This window comes from Castor canadensis, chromosome 16 (assembly GCF_047511655.1).
Source record: "Castor canadensis chromosome 16, mCasCan1.hap1v2, whole genome shotgun sequence".
NCBI lineage: Eukaryota > Metazoa > Chordata > Mammalia > Rodentia > Castoridae > Castor > Castor canadensis.
In genome coordinates, this window is record NC_133401.1 from 30,612,281 (window position 1) to 30,637,221 (window position 24,941).

The 24,941-nt window shown below is 41.3% G+C and overlaps 1 protein-coding gene across 11 annotated transcripts in view; it reads right to left on the bottom strand.

Moving 5' to 3' along the window:
• Nucleotides 1-24,301, bottom strand: part of Znf134 (zinc finger protein 134) — a 38,812-nt gene extending 14,511 nt beyond the window's left edge. Inside the window, exons 1-4 of one of the 11 annotated variants that reach the window (XR_012442807.1) lie at nt 24,010-24,301; nt 22,491-22,616; nt 20,592-21,908; nt 9,453-20,237 (exon numbers count right to left, since the gene is read on the bottom strand). Coding sequence is in view for 8 of the 11 variants with exons in the window: in XM_074058528.1 (XP_073914629.1) it covers nt 20,677-21,908; nt 22,491-22,530 (1,272 nt within the window). In the remaining 3 variants the exon portion in view is untranslated. Of the gene's footprint in view, nt 1-9,452; nt 21,909-22,490; nt 22,617-22,901; nt 23,060-24,009 lie in introns of those variants that run through there. The other 10 variants (XM_074058528.1, XM_074058524.1, XM_074058527.1 and 7 more) reach the window with 10 other exon arrangements.
• Between the last annotated feature and the right edge of the window lie 640 nt (nt 24,302-24,941).

Sequence of the window (24,941 nt, forward strand, 5' to 3'; positions counted from 1 at the left end):
AAGGACCTACCCCTATGCATTTCGTTTCCATCAGACTATTTTCTTGGTAAAATAGCTTCTGAGAATGAGATGAGAAAATTCATTAATTTATATTACATTAAAATATGTTTAGAACTTGTGATGATGCCATTTTTGTACTTCCAACTTTACAGATAGTTTCGACTACACAATAATGCTCTAGAAACTGTGTCCTATAAAGGGTAAATTTCACTTTCTTTGTCTTGATACAATAATGTCAACAGTAAGGATGTACATGCTTGAGCCTAATTCAGGTACTTAATTTGTGTGTCATACACCATGGAACATTTGATGCAGTGTGAGAATAAATACTTGTGAGTGGCTACCAGTTTCAGCAATCTCATGTTGACTCCAATAGATGCATCCTCAAGCATGGTAATACATTTGGATCACTAACATCCTCCAAAGGCCAATGTGTCCAAGGTTTTAAGTATGTACTGTATAAATGTGTGAAAATGGTCACTGTTGGTGCTAGAAAGGCAGTTGTTACACATATTTTTATTTTATGATTCTTTTTTTGGTGAACTTATGACAAAGCTCATCAGGCCTCAGTAGCCTAATTAAATTTCATGAAATCTTATTTATTTTATTTGAGATGCTGGGGGATCTAACACAAAACTTTGCATAGGCTAGGCAATTGCTTCAACTCTGAGCTACACTATTAACCTTCTATTAAAAGTTCTACAAGAGATACCTAGCACAATACTTAGTATCATATAATCACTTTATTATTTTTGAAAAGTAAATACATACATTAATAATTGACCCAACTGCAGAAATCAGAAGAAATGAAACTACTTAACTAGATTAGGAAAAACATTTTTGTCTAGTGCAGAAATCAAAGATCTGAGAGTGATGAGGTGTCACTGCTGATGAGGACAAAAGGGCTGAGTGCTGGCAAACATGTGGCCAGGTACACAGAAGTGCACATTAACCATTGATTTGAATTCCCAATTAGAGTAACACAAATATTCAAAGTGGAAGAGAGACAGTAGAAGAGAACAAACATGCTCACCAGGATCAGGATGGTGCACGTGGTTCTGGACTCATGGTCAGGTCTGGGGAGAGTCTGTGGCTGTGAATGTGTTGGACTCACTGCTTGTGTTCTGTGCAGGACAAGGACCATGGAGCCACTGGCCCAGAACTTGAAGCCCAAACATATAACATCAGTGGAAGAGAGTAAGACTGCATGTAATAAAGTAACAAATCTTTTTGATGTGCCTGAACAGCAGTATCTGTAATTTGTGTTCACACTTAGATTTTGTCTGTGTCTTATACCAGTCACTTTCACAGGAATACAGATATTTACCAAGAATTGCAGAATCCAGAAAAATAAATCAAAGAAATCAAAACATTTCAGGAATCTATTTCTGAACTCCTTCCACCAAGCAATTGTGGGGTAAAGCTTTGTGGCCTGGAAGCCACTAAGAAGACAGGTAGTGTGAAGGGAAAACCCCTCTGTTTTCCATCATCCAGGAAATACTTCCATCCAAAGGCTGCCATTGTCTGAGGAATCCCTCTGGAGAAAAGAGCCAAGTTGTTGGCTAAGATCAAATGGTTGAGAATCTGATCTGTGGGTCCACTAGGCAAAATGAAGTTATAAAGATGAAGGAGAGAGAAATTTCCCAGTATCCCTGCTCCAGTCTAAAGGAGGAAGACAAAATCCCATTTCCAAGTTGGCGTGACTCATTTCTTTCATATATAAGAGATATGGATTTAAATTTGAGACAGAAAGAATTAGTGGAAAAACAAACAAACATAAATAAGTTATTTTCTAATTTGTACTGCTCAATCCAATACATATTGAGCCTTTTTTGCAATAAAGGCTTTCTTTTTTACTTTAAATGGACTTTAAAATATGTGCATGTGGGTGCAGTGGTATTGAGATCTTACAGTGGAATCAATTTACAAGACAGTTCAGGGGAATCTTTGAACAATGGACTGGTCACACAATATAAGCTCTTACAGCTATGAAACTGAATGAAGACCATTTCTATTATGTACGAAGTAAATGTCTGGATATACCTTAAGTAGAATGGTGATGGGAAATAGTAAGTAGAACATGCTACATTTTTCTTATGATTGTGAAGAAATAAATAAACATAAATGAATAATCACATGCATATATAGCTATGGATATGTATATGCATATATGGAACTGTAATAAAAATATGAATGAATTACAAACTTTTAAGATGATGGTTTAGATGAACAGAGACTATTTAGTGTGTAGGGGCAGGAACAGGACCAGGATCTACCTTAAAGTTTTGACTTCTGGACATATTTAAATACTTTACAATTGTAATATGTTAAGTATTTTACATAATGTAAATATCTCTATTCATATAACATTATGCAGTATTATTTAGTATAGTTATATATTTTACATTTAAAACTTGTCTAAGTGTTTTAGCCACTTTGGCCTTAATGGCATTGGTTTTGTTCTTTTAAAAAATATTTTGTTGTAGTAAGAACACTTAACATAAGATCTACCCTCTTAGGACAATTTTTAAGTGTACAGTAAAATATTTTTCTGTTGGCCCAGTGCTGTACAACAGAACTCTAGAGCTAATTCTTCTCGCTCAACTGAAACTGTATGCCAATTGACTAGTAGATCCTCACTTCCTCCTCCTTCCATCTCCTGGTAACCATTATACCACTCTGATTCTGTGAATCTGACTACTTTAGACAGCTCACATAAGTGAAATCCTGCACTGTTTTTCATTCTGTGACTGGTTTATTTCACTTTTTATAATGACCCGAAGTTTATCCATGGTGTGGTATGTTTCAGCATTTCCTTCTTTTTTTAAGGCTGATACAATACTCCAGTGCATGCATGTACCACATTTTCTTGATTTATTCATCTGTTGAAGGACATTTAGACTGTTTCCTAAATTTGTTCCCTCTTCCTCACCCTCTCCTTCTCCTCTCTCATTGTCCCTTCATTTTTCTTACTTAAGGAGATTCTTGTTCAACTGCAAACTTTTGGTCAACGTCTTATCTATTTCATGACAAGTTTATGTCTTTCCCATGTTCAAAGAGCAGGGGCCACTTAATTCAATCTTCTCTGCACTGGGAGCCATAGCTGTCTGTGAGCCACTGAGGTCCTTGGGGGCTCATGTGTTCAGTAACCAAAGCAACTTGGTTTTTCCAGCTCAAGGAATGTTTATTAATGTCCACATCATGTCCATTAAATTAATTTTGTGGTTTTTCAAAATAATTCCCTGTCCTTTCTCTTCAACCTTATTTTCTCTCTTTGTTCTTTTGTTTTGTTAAAATTTTAAAAAATTAAGTTTACCATGTCGTGAATATGGAATACATAGTTAAAGAGAATATTCCCTCTGCCTCCTTGTCTCCTCCTTCCATTGCTTCTCCTTTACTAAGGGAAGATAAGGAAGTATACAACTGGTAATGTTCTTTTTTGGACAGAATTCACATTGTTCTAAGAGCACTCTCTTTATACCCCTGTTTGATGTACTGCTGAATGAATTCTCAGCACCCTTGTGTGTGACTTCTCAATGAGGATTTGTGGTCCTCACAGGATGGCTGCTGGTGCAAATCTCACTTCCACTGTCCAGAACTAGAGTTTTCACAGATGGTGTGCAAATTTACCTAGGGCAATTTCTTCCTCTAAATCTTTAATTCCAATGCCCTCTTTGGGAATTATAGAATTGGTGATGCAGTGGAAATTACTGAAAGAGGATTACAAAAAGAAATTATTTCTTTGCTTCCTAAATTCCTTAAAAACAAAAATTAGAAGCTATTAAGAAATGCCAAAAATTCCAAGATGGCGGCTAGAGCCGGTGCAGAGAATCTCCACTTCACGTTAAACGGAGAAACCAGGAGGGCCCCCGGGGCCACCAGTGGCCAGCGCCCATACGGCTTGGGAAGAAGCGGACCAGGTGAGCTTCACAGTACCGCGGTACTGCAGACAAGACTGGGCCAGAGCAGCATAGCCCCCTGGACAGACTGACCTCCACCCGGGAAAAAAAGAGAAACTGAGTAATAACCAATAAGAACAGTTAAGACACGCTGGAAAGAGGGTGGGGCACCCTGAGCGCTGAAGATCGGGGGAAGGGAATCCTTCCCGGGACTGTAAATATACAAGCCGGGCAGGCCGGAGAGGCTCTGGTGGGAGCGGGGCGCACACCCAGCAACCAGGAGCGGGGAAGCTTGTGAGAGTGGAGGAGGGAGGAAAACTCCACAGGAGAGGAGGGAAGACCCACTTCCCACGTGAACTGTAAATAAACATGGCGGCTGGCAGGAGCAGCAGCACCGCCCAGTAAGCAGGAGCAGGAAAGCTTGTGAAAGTGGCAGTGGGAGGAAAACTTCAGAGGAGAGGGGGGAAGACCCACCTCCCACATGAACTGTAAATAAACACGCAGGCCTGACAACGCAGGGGCAGTGTCACCTTTCCCAGTGCTTGGAAAGGGGAAAGCCTGTAGCAGAGGCTCCTGCACAGGAGAACTCTGAGCAAACAAAGCCTGTGGGACCAGGTGAGTGCTAAGCTCACCCCAGAGATCTGCATAAATAACGCTGCCAGCTACAGGCTGAGAGCAGCAGGCAGGCAAGCCACAGTTGCAGACACCACTCTCAGAACTATCTCCAGACGCTTTTTTTTCTTTTTTTCCCTACTTTTGATGAGAGAACAACCAAATTACACCTGCAAGCCGAAAAACTTACTGAAACTGTATTGCATTTGAACTTGGGAAACTTGGTGGGGCTTTTTTTTTTCTTGTGTGTGTGTGTGTGTGTGTGTGTGTGTGAGTGTGTAGTTTTGTTCTACTTTATGCATCCCCTCTGATGAGACAACTACAGAACATCTGAGGCACCAACTCCAGGACTGGAGATTGAGACGGACACCCAAATTATTAAGACTGAAACTGCACTGCATATAAACTTGGAAGTTTTTTGGGTTTATTTTTCTATTTTCCATTTTATTTTAATTCATTTTTATATATAGATATTTCTTTCATTTACTTATTTTTTATTTTTTTATCTTCGATTTTCAATCCTCTCTCTGTCTCTCTAATGTCTGTTCAGCTTACTGTCAATTAGTACACTAACACTCCCTGTTTATACCTTTGAAACTCTCTTGTCTGATACCATGTCCTGCTTTCTCCCTCTTGTCTGTATATTTGGTTTCCCCTTTTCTTTAACTTCTTGCTTTCCATCTCCGCTCACCCTTCCATTCTAAATATTACCATTGTTATTATTACAAGCTAGAAAATACTTAATTGCACACAGTACAGGGACAGTAACAACACCAAGGACAATGACGGGAAGACAGAAAAAACAGGGAAACCAGTTTCCCCACAGCAAAAAATTAGTACAGGAACGAGAGGGAAATGAAGAGAACAGAAACTCAGATCCAGACTCCAACAAAATGAAGATAAACTATGCCAAAGGACCCAATGAAGCCCACAAGAATAATTTAAAAGAAGACATACTACAAGTACTCAATGAGAATTTTATAGAGATGATACTGGATAGGATCAACCAAAATGTACAGGAGACACTCAAGAAATTCCAAGACAATAAAAATAGAGAATTTGAAAAAGCAAAAGAAATAAAGGAAACCATAGAAGCACTGTATAAACACCAAAGTGAAAGAGAGAACACAATGAATAAATGGATAAATGAACTCAGGACAAAAATAGACAACATTAAAGAAGAAAACTGCCAGAATATGGAAAACCTCAGAAAAAAGAGCAAAACAGAACTGCAAAACAAAATGGAAGGCCAATCCAGCAGAATAGAACAAACAGAAGACAGAATCTCAGAACTTGAAGATGAAATGGTAATTAAAGGAAAAACAGAAGAACTATTAATTAAACAACTCAAGACCTGTGAAAAGAAAATGCAAGAACTCACTGACTCCATCAAAAGACCAAACTTGAGAATCATGGGCATCGAAGAAGGCAGTGTTGACAGTAAAGTTTATAGCCATGAGTGCATATATTAAAAAGATTGAAAGATCCCAAATCAATGACCTAATGATACAGCTCAAACTCCTAGAAAAACAAGAACAAGCAAATCCCAAAACAAATAGAAGGAGAGAAATAATAAAAATAAGAGCTGAAATCAACGAAATAGAAACCAAAAAAAACATACAAAGAATTAATGAAACAAAAAGTTGGTTCTTTGAAAAAATAAACAAGATCGATAGACCCCTGGCAAACCTGACTAAAATGAGGAGAGAAAAAACCCAAATTAGTAGAATTAGGAATGCAAAAGGGGAGATAACAACAAACACCATGGAAGTCCAGGAAATCATCAGAGACTACTTTGAGAACCTATATTCAAATAAATTTGAAAATCTAAAAGAAATGGACAGATTTCTAGATACATATGATCATCCAAAACTGAACGAAGAGGAAATTAATCACCTGAATAGACCTATAACACAAAATGTAATTGAAGCAGCAATCAAGAGTCTCCCCAAAAAGAAAAGTCCAGGACCTGATGGATTCTCTGCTGAATTCTATCAGACCTTTAAAGAAGAACTGATACCAACCCTCCTTAAACTGTTCCACAAAATAGAAAGGGAAGGAAAACTGCCAAACACATTTTATGAAGCCAGTATTACACTTATCCCAAAACCAGGCAAAGACACCTCGAAAAAGAAGAACTATAGGCCCATCTCCTTAATGAACATTGATGCAAAAATCCTCAACAAAATAATGGCAAATTGAATTCAGCAACACATCAAAAAGATTATTCACCACGACCAGGTAGGCTTCATCCCAGGGATGCAGGGGTGGTTCAACATACGAAAATCAATAAACGTAATAAACCACATTAACAGAAGCAAAGACAAAAACCACTTGATCATCTCAATAGATGCAGTAAAAGCCTTTGATAAGATCCAACACCATTTCATGATAAAAGCTCTAAGAAAACTAGGAATAGAAGGAAAGTACCTCAACATTATAAAAGCTATATATGACAAACCTACAGCCAGCATTATACTTAACGGAGAAAAACTAAAACCGTTCCCTCTAAAATCAGGAACCAGACAAGGATGCCCACTATCTCCACTCCTATTCAACATAGTACTGGAATTCCTAGCCAGAGCAATTAGGCAAGAAGAAGGAATAAAAGGAATACAAATAGGTAAAGAAACTGTCAAAATATCCCTATTTGCAGACGACATGATCCTATACCTCAAAGACCCAAAAAACTCTACTCAGAAGCTTCTAGACATCATCAATAGCTATAGCAAGGTAGCAGGACATAAAATCAACATAGAAAAATCATTAGCATTTCTATACACTAATAATGAACAAAATGAAAAAGAATGTATGAAAACAATTCCATTTACAGTAGACTGAAAAAAAATCAAATACCTAGGTGTAAACCTAACAAAGGATGTGAACGACCTCTACAAGGAAAACTATAAACTTCTGAAGAAAGAGATTGAGAAAGACTATAGAAAGTGGAGAGATCTCCCATGCTCATGGATTGGTAGAATCAACATAGTAAAAATGTCTATACTCCCAAAAGTCATCTACATGTTTAATGCAATTCCCATCAAAATTCCAATGACATTCATTAAAGACATTGAAAAATCTACTGTCAAATTTATATGGAAACACAAGAGGCCACGAAGCCAAGGCAATTCTCAATCAAAAGAACAATGCTGGAGGTATCACGATACCCGACTTCAAACTATATTACAAAGCAATAACAATAAAAACAGCATAGTACTGGCACAAAAACAGACATGAAGACCAGTGGAACAGAATAGAGGACCCAGATATGAAGCCACACAACTATAAGCAACTTATCTTTGACAAAGGAGCTAAAAATATACGATGGAGAAATAGCAGCCTCTTCAACAAAAACTGCTTGGAAAACTGGTTAGCAGTCTGCAAAAAACTGAAACTAGATCCATGTATATCACCCTATACCAATATGAACTCAAAATGGATCAAGGATCTTAATATCAGACCCCAAACTCTTAAGTTGATACAAGAAAGAGTAGGAAATACTCTGGAGTTAGTAGGTATAGGTAAGAACTTTCTCAATGAAACCCCGGCAGCACAGCAACTAAGAGATAGCATAGATAAATGGGACCTCATAAAACTAAAAAGCTTCTGTTCATCAAAAGAAATGGTCTCTAAACTGAAGAGAACACCCACAGAGTGGGAGAAAATATTTGCCAACTATACATCAGACAAAGGACTGATAACCAGAATATACAGGGAACTTAAAAAACTAAATTCTCCCAAAACTAATGAACCAATAAAGAAATGGGCACGTGAACTAAACAGAACTTTCTCAAAAGAAGAAATTCAAATGGCCAGAAAACACATGAAAAAATGCTCACCATCTCTAGCAATAAAGGAAATGCAAATTAAAACCACACTAAGATTCCACCTCACTCCTGTTAAAATAGCCATCACTAGCAACACCAGGAACAACAGGTGTTGGTGAGGATGTGGGGAAAATGAACCCTCTTACACTGTTGGTGGGAATGTAGACTAGTACAACCACTCTGGAAAAAAATTTGGAGGCTACTTAAAAAGCTGGACATCGATCTACCATTTGATCCAGCAATACCACTCTTGGGGATATACCCAAAAAACTGTTACTCCAGAGGCACCTGCACATCCATGTTTATTGCGGCACTATTCACAATAGCCAAGTTATGGAAACAGCCAAGATGCCCCAGCACTGATGAATGGATTAAGAAAATGTGGTATCTATACACAATGGAATTTTATGCAGCCATGAAGAAGAACAAAATGTTATCATTTGCTGGTAAATGGATGGAATTGGAGAACATCATTCTCAGTGAGGTTAGTCTGGCCCAAAAGACCAAAAATCATATGTTCTCCCTCATATGTGGACATTAGATCAAGGGCAAACACAACAAGGGGATTGGACTATGAGCACATGATAAAAGCGAGAGCACACAAGGAAGGGGTGAAGATAGGTAAGACACCTAAAAAACTAGCTAGCATTTGTTGCCCTTAACGCAGAGAAACTAAAGCAGATACCTTAAAGCAACTGAGGCCAATAGGAAAAGGGGACCAGGAACTAGAGAAAAGGTTAGATCAAAAAGAATTAACCTAGAAGGTAACACCCACGCACAGGAAATCAATGTGAGTCAATGCTCTGTATAGCTATCCTTATCTCAACCAGCAAAAACCCTTGTTCCTTCCTATTATTGCTTATACTCTCTCTACAACAAAATTAGAAATAAGGGCAAAATAGTTTCTGCTGGGTATTGAGGGGGGGAGAGGGAGGGGGTGGAGTGGGTGGTAAGGGAGGGGGTGGGGGCAGGGGGGAGAAATGAACCAAGCCTTGTATGCACATATGAATAATAAAAGAAAAATGAAAAAAAAAGTCAAAAAAAAAAGAGCCTAACAGTCAATACAAGAATAATTACTTATGAAACTGATGTTGGCAGCAGGACCGTGGCTGCAGTGGTAGCACCTATGAAAATACAGAAAGTCAGCATCCAAACATTAAGATAAAGGTTTGAGATCCAGGACCTATATCCTTGTGGGAAGTGATTATCCCTTCACCTGCAACTGCCCTGACAGCTACTGCACAGGAATCTGAGATTATCTCTGGAAAAACATTTGCGATTTTTGCACAACACTGACAAGTACGAATGTTTATGAGTAAAGTTACTTGAGATGGTGAGGTGAACAGAAATAATGAGAGGAGAGTTTATTCCTGGTGTCTAATAATCTTGCTAGGTTAAAGTAGTCATCAGAAGACACTGGGTCTAAGCAACGGGGGAACAGGTGGAGTACAGCTCCATGTTTGACTCCTCCCCATTCTTAGTATTCTTTCTCCTTTCCCCCAAAATTATTCTTACTCACTCCTAAAAAACCTACATAATGTCATCCATAAAGTGATAGAGACAAATAAGCCATGCAAAAATAAAACAGCAGAGGGGAATTAGCACAGGGTAAAAACATGTTTTGAAAATTTTGCTTCATCACCCACATGGTTAGATACCTAGTTTGCATGGGGTGAAGGGTCATTCAGTAAGCAATGGAGATAAATTAGCAAGCAAACCACACAAAGAGGAGATTAGTTGAGGAGAACACACACAATCCTGGTAACTTTATTACTGTGGTAGAAAGTGCAGATCCTGGGACTAGTGTGCATAGAGTGTGAGGATGGTTGGGTTTTGGGAATGTGTCAATGGGATGTAGATTGGTAAGTGGAAAGTGCTCACAAGCAGAGCCATGTCAGTAAAGATGTGGAGCAAATGAGGATGAAGCTGGTGTGTGCCTCATTTATAGGCAGAACAGCCAGCACAGAGGCTCAAGAGCCATAAGCTGCCTGGTGTGCCCAGGGAAGAGCATGTAGGCTGATGCATCTTATTAGATCTTGTTTTTTTTTCAGTACTGGGGTGTTGCCATTTATCAGCTGGACCTGGGTGACCAGAGCCATAAAAGATGAGGGAACTACCAAGTCTTGCTCAATAACCACTTTAATGAAGATCACTTCTGCTCTTTATAAACTCCTCTTTTACAGAAAGCATTTGGTCAGAAAAAGCATGCCAAGTATTACATGTCAAGGTTACATTAGTACAGGGAAGCACAGTTCAAATTAACTCTTTGTTATGTCTCTTTTAAAACAGGAACAGAGAAGCAGAAGCACACAGTCAGCATAACCTTCTTCTTTACATCTGAAGGACACAAAGCTATCTGGGGAACCTTGAGCACTTGTTTTTTTGGACGTCTGGTCCTGAGACTTTTGCCTCAGTTCCTTGGAGCTTTCTCACAAGGCCAGATACCAACTCACACAGGCACAGTCTGATCCTGAGGCCTTTGCCTCAGTTCCTTGGAACCTTCTCACCAGGCCAGATACCAATTCACACAGACACAGTCTGGTCCTGAGGCGTTTGTCTCAGTTCTTTGGAGCTTTCTCACAAGGCCAAATGCCAACTCACACACGCACAGTCTGGTCCTGAGGCCTTTGCCTCAGTTCCTTGGAGCTTTCTCACAAGGCCAGATACCAACTCACACAGGCAAGGTCCCACTGCTGGCTCCAACACTGGGGTTTGAACTCAGGGCCTACACCTTGAGTGACTCCACCAGTTCTTTTTTGTGAAGGATTTTTTCGAGATAGGGTCTCTTGGAACTATTTGCTTGGGCTAGCTTCGAACCATGATCCTCCTGATTTCTGCCTTCTGAGTAGCTAGGATTACAGATGTGAGCCACCAGTGCCTGGTTTATTAGATCTCTATTAGATGTTTATTGCAGCATTATTCACAACAGCCAAGCTGTGGAAATAGACAGATGCCCTACAACTGATGAATGGATTAAGAAGGTATGGGTTTTTATTCAGTCATAAAGAAGAATGACATTTTTTTCATTCGCAGGTGAATGGACAGAACTGGAGAACATCATATTAAGTGAAATAAGCCAGGCTTAGATAAAAGTCAAATTTTCAAATAATTTCTCTCATATGTGGAAGAATGGTAATACTATGTATTTGGAAAGAGAAAAGATGATAGAGAGTGACTAATACTGAAATACATCTTTGTGGGAACCAGACAACAAAACTCACTGAAAACTGTTGAACAATATAAGGTAGAAGGAAAATAGTGAGAAAGAGTGATGTAGTTAGACTGATTAAATCACAATATATTTATAGTTAAAATACCAAGACAAAATCCCCACTGGACAATGAACATGCACTTAAACAATGAAGAACAGGAATGCTAAACAGGTCATGTTAAGGGGACAGCACTAGCAGGAGGGGAAGGTAAATGAAGAGGATGAAGGAGGGTGAATATGGTTGATGTATTTTCTATACCTGTATGTATATGGAACATTGAACCCAATTGAAGTCATTTTAAGAAGGGGGTAGCAGAAAGAGGGAAAATAACGGAGGTAATTAATATATTTATATATGGAAATGTCACAATGAAATGTGACATAGCTATCACATACTACTAAAAATCTTTAAAAAATAAAACCACATTAGTGAGGAGCAGAAGGTTGAAGAACAAGGTTAAAGTAGAGAAACTGCTAACCCGTGCAGGCTCCATGGGCCAATGTAGGAGTTAGGACCGAGCTCAGACTCTTGACCAGCTGTGATGACTGCCCTGCAGACCAAGCATTCTAATGGCCATATGCCCACCTCCCTCTTTCATGGTTTCTTATAGTGTGGACTATCATCCCCCAGACCTAATCAGACCAAGGACAGGAACCAGAAAGCATGGGACTATTCACTACCCTACATCTGCAGAAATGACTCAAACTAACCAATTCTAAAGCTGTCAGCCTGCCTTGACCATTCTTTCCTACAAACAGAAAACAAATACTACAAACAGGAATTTCCTTTGCTTCCTCTCCTTCCAGACTCTGCTTCTTCCTTACCCGCCCCTCTGCGAGGTCAGCTGTACCTTATTTTTCTAAGGATTTGTGCATGTGGAATGTATCCCTTTGTTATAGTCACTTCTGTGCTGGCATGTCTGGTCACGCCTGATTAAACATATCCGGGTGCATTTTATCACAAATGGAAATCAGGATAACTGTAGAAATGTTCCCAGGACACACCAGCCATGAGTGGATTAGATAAAGGGTAAACTAAAGAGAAGGTCATGTCCATGTCTGAGGGTCACGTGTAGCTACACTCTGAACTCACGACTCTGCAAAATCCTACACTCACAGTGAAAGTATTATTTCCACTCATAATACCCAAAGCCTTTGTAGGAAAAAAAACACTCATTATCCTGCAAAATTCCATACATTTGGAATCCTAAATAGTAGCTTTGTATCAATGGCATTTTTGTTTTTATTATGATAAATTATATATACATTACAATTAAATATACAGTGTAATAGTACAATTTTTAAAGTATTCAGGAAAAAAATCAAAATATGGTAATCCAAATTCTGTATATGTGAAGACACATAGAATTTCATATTTTTCCACTGAAATACTGTTCCTATACTTCAAATAGTACCAATAATACATTTTTCAAAAAGTAGATTGAGTTTCTAAAAACTGATACTCTTGAAATTTATAAAAATAAAAATCAAACATCAAAAATGACACCTCAACATGTAGCTTACAGACTGCTATGCATGTTTTCTATTGTTTATAGAACATCATTGGTGAATTCTTCCACTAAGATACAAGAATTCGCAAGTTAAATTTTAATCAAGGAAACTAATATACAGAAGACAGAATTATAACCATTTATATGTGTTATAAGCATCTACAATAATTCAGTGTTTTAATGTGATAAGCATCTAAAGAACAGCAAGAAACTATCACAAAATTTAGGGTTGTGGTATGTCTGGGAAAGACAAGAGTAGGCAGAGTAAGACGGGTCACAGAAAATCATCAAAGATTAAGCAGGTGTTGAAAAATTAGCTTTGATCTATTATTAATCTCTATGCAACATTTATAATTTTAATATTACCTTGAAATGTAGAAAATGCAAATGTGGAACTGAATCCTTAAGATCTGGTTTAGGTAGCCAGAGCAGACTAACTCACAGTGGACAGTATTCTGTAACATATCACATATTTCATTGTTTTTATAGGAAAATGTAGAATTGGGAAGGAAGCTATTTAAGGAGAGCTGACTTAGTAAAGTAAAAGCAGCACATGAACTATGAAAAGAAATTGCACAAAAACAATGGAAGGGGGAAAGATTTTATAAAACTGTCATTGGTAAGCAATACATGGAAACAGATGAAAGTTATGATCAAAGTCTGGCACAGGTTGGTAATCTTAATGAAGCCAATACCTCATAAAAATGAGAGAAATGTAGAATCCCGCTGCTCAGGCAGGAGAGGGCAAGACAGGGACAGCTGAAGCATGCACAGTAGAGGTAGCAAATGATGGAAATGGTTTCTGTGGGAGAAGGAAATGTGATCAGATCAGAGGCATATTTCTTTGTTAATAAAGGATTCCAAAATGGTGAAGCTCTTTGTACTATCCAAAGTACAATTTGATTTAAAAGTGAACACTGAACAATTAAGCTCTTCCTATTCCCATGCAATGTTTAGGTTCCCCAAGATAAGATTCCTCATGCCATCCCTTCCATTCTGCATGGTGTAAGGAATGCCAGCTCCTCTCTAGGTAGTTGCTACAGGTGATCTACAGGAGAGCTCTTTCTCCTGAGCTTTCCCAGCTCTATAGCCTTGGACCACCAAAAACATTCAGGCTTTCTGTGCACCTGTCCATCCTTAGACTCTGAAAACTGGTTCTTCCAGTCGCTGCTGCCTGGTTCACAGGTCTGTAGGCCACCCTCCAGAGCTGCATGTATCCATATCCAAACACCTGATCAGGTTTCTCAAATCCTTGACTCAGTTGGGATCAGTTTCTTAGTAACTGAGCATTGTGAGATCATTCTTGGCCACTTCTTTGCAGCTGTCATAAATAGACAACTTTAGAAATGGCCTTCAAGCTGTGGGAGGAGCTTCAGAAAGGAAAGATCATCAGAAAGGGGCAGAGTTTCAGAAAGGGGCACCACCTTTATCTAGCAGACAGACCAGGTGTCTCACCCTACAAAGAAACAAAGAAATGTTAACAGATCTAAAGCTAGGACCACAACATTCTTAATCTCATCAGAACTTAAGGCTGGACACAGAGGAGACTTACCAAGAACCGGTTTATCAATGCAAAACAAGAGCAAAGTGAAAATACACTATCAAATGGAATAGTGGGTAGGATCAAGAAGGAACAGCCACGCCAAGCGTCCCAAGAATCAAACTTTTATTGACTCTGTGGACATCAATGCTGCTATTCCTGGGAAGTGGGTTATGCATTATTAACTCATTAACACATCAGGTGGGTGAGTTTTGAGCCCTGGATGTCAAACCATTGTTATCATTTTCCACAGGCTCTCAGTCAGGTCAGCAAGACCATGCTGTATGTCACAAGTTGTCTCATTAATGTCAGAGGAGTGGGATGTGATTTTTATTAACATCCACACCATCTTTCTCAGCCACTCAGTTTTCTAATTCCCTAACCTCTATATCACAACCAGTCCCTCTACCTGGCTTCCCAGACTCATGCTTTTCTCATGCCCTGGGCTTCCAGAGATGTTTACCGATGTCATCCTGAGAACCACCTGGATACCCAGATTTGTGGGGGTTCCTCTCTTCCAAATATAGTTGTGATCATGCACCTGTTATTGTCTACTAGTCTCAGGTATTTCTTTGTAAGGTGTGTCATCTGTGCTGATTCTATAGAACAGACTGCATTAAAGGACACAGGAGCTGGGATGGGAAGGATAGTTAACAGGATGAATCACCTAGGCAGGGAATAGGGCATGAGAGGTCTGCAGATTCTTCAAAGGAGGGAGCCACCTGAGGGTAAGTGAAATGGACTGGCAAGGTGCCCTTGTGATTATCAACAAATGGTTTTTGGCCAGTAAGGGGAAAGGATCTTACACTGAACATAGCCGAGGTGCTACAAGGAGACTCTACTGCTACTGCTCCTTCTGTTGGGGCCCACCTTGCCCACACCCACTTTTGATCACTGTTGAGGGCCTGAATGTGTTCCTAGCACACTTCCTTTTCACCTCGCAAGCAAAGAGGCAGCTCTCAGGCTTTCCATTACTTTTACACACACACACACAAACACACACCACCTTAGTTCATGCACCCAAGCCTAAGGACAGAGCTGCTGTATCCTTTGCTCCTCCAATGTATTGCTGGTCTGGCACTCCCACTCAGGTACACATGGGACCATCAGAATAAATTAGATGGTTTAGGCCAGGTGATGGTAGCTGTCTGGAAGACTTCAAGTGCTAGAGGGGTCAAGGATGCAGCATGTTCACCCCTCAATGCAATATGAAACAAGTCAGGGCCAACACTGATCAGGGAAGCAAGTACAGAATTTTCCAGGAACCATTACAGAGGAGGAAACAAAGAGAAAGGGATGAAATTCACAGAAATGAAATAAACACGGGTTACTGCACTATGGCAGAAAAGCTGAACACCAAAGAGTAATATTGTTCCAGTCTGAAAGCACCTCTTCTCACCAATGGAATGACCATAGCCACTGTTTGTGAGCTTCTGCTGGATTCTAGGGGGTTGTGTAAAAAATATCCTTAGAACTGGCACTGAAGTAATTATTCCTGATAGAAAAAGTCCCTTCCCTCTGGAGAAGCAGCTTTCTTTGTACTGGGAGTACTCACCTTAGGTCACCCACAAACACTAGCATTATTTCACCACCCACATGTGGCACATTTGAACCACCTTCCCTTACTCCTCTTGACAAATCCACAAAAGGAAGCCAGAAGACCAACAAGGGAGGCAAGTTTTAGAAGATTAATAGGGTTTGTAAGAGGAATCTTTCCAAGGGCTCAAGGAAATATGCCATCTGAGGCTGGTTTTCAAAAGGGGCAAGAGCAGCATTCCCCAGTGGGTGCTCAGTGAGGCAGGGTGGGAGTAGTCCTGCAGCAAGGCTGCAAGGTGCTAGAACCTGGGGTTTCAGACTGCTTTATCAGACTTAACTGGAGACACAGTTGCATCATGTATCTTTATGGGCAGTATAGCAGGGATGTGGCAAACTGCAGAGGAGGAGCATTCACTTAGGGAAGACCTGGGAGTGCACCCAGTTTGGGTGAGGGATCTGGCCAGCAGCAAATGGGATTAAAGCATAATTGGGACAGGAAGGACACAGGTTGTGACAGTGTGGGCATGGAAAACCACGGGGTGGGCAGGAAATTCCTAGAAAGCATTGATGATTACATAGTGGAGATCCCAAAAGCAAGACTTCATGCGTCACATGGGTCTGGGACAGCAAATCCAGATGCCAGATGGCCAGAAAGCTCAGTGAGGCACATGTGGTTAGATCAGAGCTCTCTCCACTTGCCAACTGGTACCTACTGGATACCCAACACCTCTCTTACAACCAAGGCTTCTCCAGACATACCTAGTCCTGGCAGGGCCTAGGACCTTTTTAACTAGGATGTCTGGTCATCAACCTTGCTTCTGAGGCCCGTGCTACTGCAGGATGTTACAGGCTGTTACATTCTGTAGCCTTTGGAGAATCAGATGTCTATTTATTTGGTTTGTTGACAGGATTCGGTTACATGTGGTTGTAGAACTCAGGCTTCAGTATCCTTGATGGCTGTTGGATGAGTGTGCATCTTTACCTCCTCAGAGCCCTCCTAACACCCAGTTCTCCACATCTCAACCAACAATGGGGCTTTACACTCCACTCTATCCAATCTCTGACACTTCTGTCCATGCCTTTCTCCCTGCAGCTGGAAAAGGTTTTATCCTCTAAAGACCTCTAAAGACTGTGCTTGATTAGATCAAGCACAGCTCGGCCAAGTGCCTCACTGCAACATTAATCACATCTGCTAAATTCCCTTGTCCATATCAGGTAACACATTCCCACATTCTGCAGATTAAGGTATGGACATCTTTCAGGCCAACTTGTCTGCCTTCCAGTTTACTCTCTATACCCCAGAAATTCACATCTGTCCTCACTGCATTTCAAGGCTCCAGAAGGTCTCATCCCAATATAGGATCAAAAACCAAACTTATCAGCATCAGAATTCCAAATATCATCATCCAAATTGTCTCAACCAGGTATGGATGAAGTTCTGGCATAATCCATACCAGGGCATACTTCCTCTCCATCTGTAAAATTATGGAACTAGAAAGTGGTCATCTGTTTCCAAAAATAAAAAGGTGAGACAGACCTAGGACAAAAGTTGTATACACACTGTTTCAAAAGGGGAGAAAATGGAAGGGAAAATAGGAGCCACCAGTCCCAAGAAATTTTGAAATCCAATTGGCAAACTGTTAGGTACCAATGCCTCGGAATCTGAGGCTCAGGCCTCTGCCAACTGGCCCTTCCTCTGCAAGGCATCATCCTTTCATGAAAGGTAGCAAAGTAAACCACTGGTTTCCTACTTGTAGAAAGTTGGTCATCCTACACCTTTTAATTTTACTTTCACTTTCCTTTTAGATACAAGGTAACAGCACTTCTCCTAGTGTAGTTTTTCAGAACCTATGTGTCTCCAGCATGCCACAGGGATTCGTTCTCCAGAGTTTAGGTCATAGACAGTCCTGTATTTATGTTCATTTAGCTTGTTGGGATGACTGAAGGATGCCCTTCAACTTCATAAATGCCTGGCTGTATTGAGGGGACCTCTTAGCCACAATTTATTCAAAGTTTTCATGTAACAGAATATTCTGATTTTTTATCTGATTTTGGTAATAGCAAAATGCTGTGCAAATACACCCTTAGGTATTTCTTAGAACATGTTTTCCAGACAGTGAGTCTGTTAACTACTATGACTTTTGCCACAAAGATGGTTGAGAACCTTCCTGGTCTTTTGTTTCACAGTTCATCTTTTTACTTTTCTATTTACATCTTTTCTATGACATTCTACTACAATCAGTAAGAAGAAACAAGATTACACAGTCAACACTTTAGTTTTAAAATGTTCTCAGCTAAATGTCTGAACAAAGACTTATTGAGTATCTGCAACAACTTTCCTTTTAGTATTTAAAAGGTGGAGGAAGAACAAATGACAATTATGGTAACTGAGTAAACTGGTAAATCCATACTGCTACTGCTCAATAATGAGCTATTCATCGATACAGCACAGATGAATCTCAAAGTAAATGTGTTACATGACAACAGTCAAAAAGAAAATAAACACCTGGTATTTTCAGTTACTAAGTCTTAGACATTTAGTCTTTAGTCTATAGGGAAATTATTCAATGACTGCCTATATGGGCATGAGGAAAGGCATTTAGAGATGAATTATGAAGGGGCATAAGGAAACCTTAGAAGTGTAGATCTGTCCAACATCACTCCTGATTGTTTTGCAGGTGTATACACATATATCAAGACTTACCAAGTTGTACACTTTAAATACAAGCTATTGTATGTTGATTGGACCTCAATGAACCTACAAAAATGATCCCATTTAAAAATCTGAAACTCCCACTACCATTGAGCCACCAGACAACTGGACCTCTACCATTTCACTCCAAACGTCCTACAAAAAGCTCTTCCTCAAAAGCAAGAAATGTGGCAAGAATAAAGGCTATTTCTAACAGTCACCAAGAATGCTGGCTGTTCACAAAAGCTACATCCTGGACCATATCCTCAGGGTTCCTGCCTGTGTCGCAAACACACTATAGAAAGATCCCCGGGCTGGAATCCACTAAAAACTCAGTCCTGGCAGTGCTAGTGACCTTAACCATATGTGACACAGCAACAGAAATCCTGACAATCTCTGTACACCCCGACGTACAGTCATTGTGACTGAACTGTTTGTGGACATTTCTATGAAGGAAACTTTCCCCTCTAGTGTACTACAGTCTCCCCATATTCTCAATGTTTTCATGGTCACCGTAACCAGTAGACCACATTCTAGCCTTGGAGAAGATGGCCACTCAGCAGGTTGGCGAATATAGAACCTGTGCTGAAAAAAAAAAAAACCACACCTAATCCATGCTGCTCCCACTTTGTATGTTCTAACAGGAGCAACATCCTCAAAGTAATGTACAGTACCTCAAATGACTCTGAAATGCAGTCAAATCAGAGTCACAAAAACCTGAATTCTTACCTAAGAAGCTTTAGTCAATAGAAGTTAACATTAAAATAAAGACAAAAAAAATAGAAGTTGACACCAAAATTGGACTAATAATTGTTCTCCACTAACCCACCGTCCCATTTAAGAAACACAATGTTGAGCCAGGCACTGGTGGCTCAGGCCTATAATCCTAGCTACGGAGGCAGAGATCAGGAGGATCTTGGTTCACAGCAGATCAGAAGGATCTTGGTTCATAGCTGGGCAAATAGTAAAACTCTTATCTTGAAAAAAACTCATCACAAAATAGGTGGAGTGGCTCCAGCAATAAGAGTGCCTAGTAAGTGTGAGGCCCCGAGTACAAACTCCAATAACATCAATAAAAAACAGTGTTGGAGGCTCCAACACAGGATGTTTACCACTTTAGTCTGGCACAGCCAAATTCTGTTTTCAATACACTCTACACTGTAAAAAGAACCCCTAAGATTAAAGGTGGCTTACATTGTAACACCTTTATTATTACAAACCAGGGCAACATGAGGCAAGGACTTTCCCAGGATGGGTGACTTGGGAGGATGGAAAATTCCATTATACTTTATGTAAGAAGCCGGTACAGTGACACGTCTGTAGTCCCAGTTACTGGAGACCTGAAAATCCAGAGATTCGCTTGAACCCAGATGTTGGAGACTGGTCTGGACAACATAGCAAGATCCTGCCTTAAACAAACAAAAAACCAAAAATAGATTTCAAGTAAAACTAACAACATCCATAAAGGAAGCAAACCTCTAATCCATTAGACCAAAGCTCAGCTTCTCTTGGTAAAGGTGGTCATGTGCACACCTATACCAGCCAGGAGGGAATGAGGACCCCCACGGAAGTGAGGTATCTTACAGTTCACTCCAGGGACTGGTCAGCAAGTACAAAGTTCTGCCTTCCCTGAGGATGTGGGGTTGACTGAGCTGGAGGAATTGAGATAGTTTTAGCCACGGGTATTGACAGTGACCTAACTCTGGTAAGGAACTAGAGCATGTAAAAAAAGTGTACTATAACTCTTGAAAGCTTCCCATTACCTGTCACTCATAAGGCATCTTCCCCAGTGAACGTTCACACTTATGAGGTTTAACACTGTTGAGGCATCCTGTGTTGAAAGCACTCCTAAAGCCTTCCTGCAGCATGAATTTTCTGGTGCCGATTGAGGTGGGAGCTTAAGCTGTAGGCTTTCCCACACTCACTGCACTCATATGGCCTCTCTCCAGTGTGCACTTTCTGGTGCCGAACAAGGTGAGATGTTCTGATGAAGTCCTTCCCACATTTGCTGCACACAAAAGGCCTTTCACCAGTGTGAACCCTCTGGTGTGCAATAAAGTCAGAGCTTCTACTAAATAATTTCCCACACTCAGTGCACTCAAAAGGCTTTGTCTCAGTGTGAATTCTCTGGTGTTTAACAAGGGTGTACCTGTGGCCAAAGGATTTCCCACAATCACTGCAATCATAAGGATTTTCTCCAGTGTGGATACTCTCATGTTGAACTAGTGTGGATTTGTGTCTGAAGACTTTCCCACAATTGTTGCACTTATAAGGCCTTGCTCCATTGTGCACTCTCTGGTGTACAATTAGGTTGGAGTGGTGGCTAAAGTATTTCCCACATTCAACACACTTGTATGGCATTTCTCCAGTGTGGGTTCTCTTGTGCTGAGTCAGGTTGTCTTTTCTACTGAAGGCTTTTCCACACTCGCTGCACTCATAAGGCCTTTCTCCAGTATGGATCCTCTGGTGCTGGACAAGTGTGGCTTTGCGGCTGAAGGCTTTCCCACATTCCCTGCACTCATAAGGCTTTTCTCCACTATGGATCCTCTGGTGTTGGACAAGAGTGTCTTTGCGGCTGAATGCTTTCCCGCATTCACTGCACTTAAAATGCATTTGTCCAACATGAAAGGCTTCTCCATTCTCAGTGTTCTTCTCTCTCTTCTTCCTACTGTGGGTGACCTTTGGTTGGTAATGGCCCATAGTGGCCTGGCTGTTCTTCTGCTCCACCTCACACTTAAAGGGCTTCTCTGACAAGAGAGAGTCTGTGCAAACTCTGTGGTTCTTCACCAATGAGACCCTGCCTTCATCTCTCTGTGAAGGTTTCTCTACATTGTAATGTTTTAGACTCTGGTGAAAGTCTTCATTGAACCAGAATTGTCTCCCACAAGCCCCACATGAGTGTGTTTTAAGTTCATGGTGTTCATCCTTGTACAAAATATTTTTCAAGATGGGTCCACATATGTCACAAGGGTGAGCTGTCTGAGTGGAGGAACCTGCCCTGGAAACACTAACATGTGACACTCCTACGGAAATGCTCTGCTCAAAAGGTGCCTCTTCATCCTTCACTGCATGCCAACAACCTGAAGGCAGAAAAATACTGTTGATGTACGAGCTAAGTGTGGTAGAAGAGGGAAATCACATCACAAATATGTGTCTACTATACTCAGGAATAAGTCCGTTGGGGTTTTAGCAGCATAGAGTTAGGAGGAGGTTAAAAGTCTGCTGTATAATTCTGGGATGTACAGTCACAGAATGGGGAAGCCCTCACGAGAGACAAAGAGAAGAATGGGGTATAGTATAGGGAGAAAATGGAGGCAGAGTCTCCAAATTATTCCTCTATAAATGACTTTTTAAAATATTTAAGTAAAAGTGAGTGACCTATGTTCAAGGACTCTTTGAAGGACATGTGCACATCTGGTAACATTAGTACAGTCCAAGACAGGAATATTGCAGAGGTAGTAATAGAGAACCCTTCTAGTAGAGTTAGGGAGGACAGTACAGAGTGGGAGAGAACAAATGAAGAGTACCAAGGATGGGGAAGAAAAGCTAGAAATAAGGTATGGTTTACAGCCTTGGTATTAAACACTGGTGAGCACAAGACAAGTTTCTGTAACTATTTTAACACAGTCATGAAGTCATTCCCTCCCCCAGCTCTCACTCACCAGGGTCGGTCCAAGCCCCTCCTCCTGTGGCTAGAGTCATGTCCTCTCAGTCAGGTAGCCAGGGTTCATCAACCACAAAGGTAGCCACAGTTCATCAACCACAAAGGATCTGGAAGGCACAAGTCACTGAGGAAAAATATGACAATGACAAGTGATTTCGAAAGCACTAATCCAGAGTAAGCTACCAATGCAAGACCACAAGAAAAATACAACAAAATGACTGTCTTTCAGGGACAGTCCAGTGGGCTCCACAAATAATAACCATTACAACTAAAATTCAGGACACAGGCTGACACAAGGAAATGTAAATTAGAGAAAGATGACAGAATTTGGAACACATAGGTGTCATGATTGTGGACAGAATAATTTCACCAGAAAGAAGGAAAGCATGGTGGGATCCACTTGGCTTACCTCAAGACCCCTGACCCTCAAACGCTTCCTGGCAAGGCTTCTGGGCAGTATGAGTAGGGAGCACAAGGACTGGAGAAGACAATACCTATCAGCTGATCAATGGCACTCAGAGAACCTACCTGAGGGAATCAGGGGAAACAGCAGTGCCTATTTTCCAGCTATGGGAAGAAAAAGAGCCAACTCAGAAAACTAGACAACTGCCTTACCCAGGGAGATGGTAAATACAAAGCAAAGAAAGTGTTATATAATGATACCAGTCTTTGGGCCTCCTTAAGGAGCTCTTACTTCTCAAGAAGAGTACCCAAAATCATAGATCACGTGACCTTAGGTGAAATGGAAAAATGACCTCAGCGCTCCCATCTCTTCACTCGTGGACTATATCAAATAACATCTTTAATACCCCCTCCCCCAAAATCTGATCTCTAGGTCTGATGCCTCATGAATGGGTCTCCAGCAGGACTGAGGTCCCAGACTCCAGACCTTACTGTCATGAAGCCCATGTGCTGAGTCCATTGTGATTCACCTGTCCAAAACCCAGATGCTGATCCCCCCAAAAGGCGCTTATTTTCATTCAGGAAGTGAAAGAAAAAAAGAAAAACAAATGGATAACCCTACGTTCTCTACCCACATCTAATACAGCAGAAAGCCCTCTTGGTTCTATCATCAACTGCTCCATCCCTCCTGTTCCCCCTCCTATTCCAAATCCTTTCCTGTCCCTGTTCTGGTCCAGTCACCAGGACACACCCAGAGTCCGCTGCAGAAGGCTCCTCACCAGTCTTTGTGCCTCTCTTATCCCCATCTCCCACTAGTCTTCTTACGGAGTGAACGCTGGAATACGCCTTAAATCCTTTGAAGATGCTCTCCCTCCACCCGTTCACCCACGCTGACGTGACAGCTGCTCGCGCGCTCTGTTCCGGGCTCAGCCGCCCCATGGGGCCTCGGCCCGGGGGTCTCCCATCTGTCACTCACCCCGCATCGCACCCCTCCCCTCCACCCACCCCCGCCCCCGCCCTGGATGCCGGGGCTGCCTGGGCTACAGCTTTCTCGGTCTTTCGTGATTCGGCGTTGACGGTAGGGACAAGTGAAAATCTAAGAACGCAGCACTCACCTACGCGGGGTCCATATCCGCGGCCGCCACCATCACGGCCTAAAGGCTGAGCAGAGCGGTCAGATGAGGGTGACCCGATGGCAACATTGAAACAGCCGTCACCGGGCCTGAAGGCGAGGTCTTCGCAGGTGCCGCCACTGCCCAGGCTCTATGCACTGGAGACGGCGTCTCCTCCCACGCCTTCCTGCACCAGTCAAAGCGAAACTGACTCAGTTCTTCCTAGCTACATCGCTCACAGTCCTGCCCTAGAGCCTACAAAATGTCCGCCACGGGGAAGATGCCGGAAGTCCCGACCAGTCGCAGAACGCACGAACGGAAATGCTCCTTACAGCGCCGCCGAATAACGCAGTGCCTTCTGGGTAATGTAGTTTTCACAGATCAATTGGTACCAGTGGGAGGCTGGCACACCTCTCTTTTTTTTCTCTTCTTTTTTCTTTCTTTCTTTCCTTTATTTTTTAAAGTTATCCTGGTACTGAGAATTGAACATAGGCTTTGCATATAGTAGGCAAGTGTTCTACCTCGACAAAGGCCCAGCAGTGGTGTAAGGGTCTCTGGGAAAATTCCCTGAGGCTCTCTGAAAGGGGTAGGGTGGGGCTTCGCCCCTCTTAAAGTCTTTGATCCGAGGAGCATGGAGTGCAGTGTGCAGGTGTTCCTCCATGGACAGGCTACATCAGATGTCACTGAGTCCACCCTGAGTGTACTCATTATTTCCTTAGTTGTTAAAATACGCAAACAGGAAAACTCTAAGTCCGTTTTGTGAGTTCAGGGGTGAGAATTGTGCCCAGACCGTCCAAAAAGTGAAAGAATGGTTTCCAGACTTGGCTGTGGATAGGATATTTGAGCTCCCAAGTGGACTAAGTAGAGTTCATCCTTTGGTTTTCTCAGAAAAAATTCCAGACAAGGACGGCTATGGGGTGGAGACCAGGGGAGGA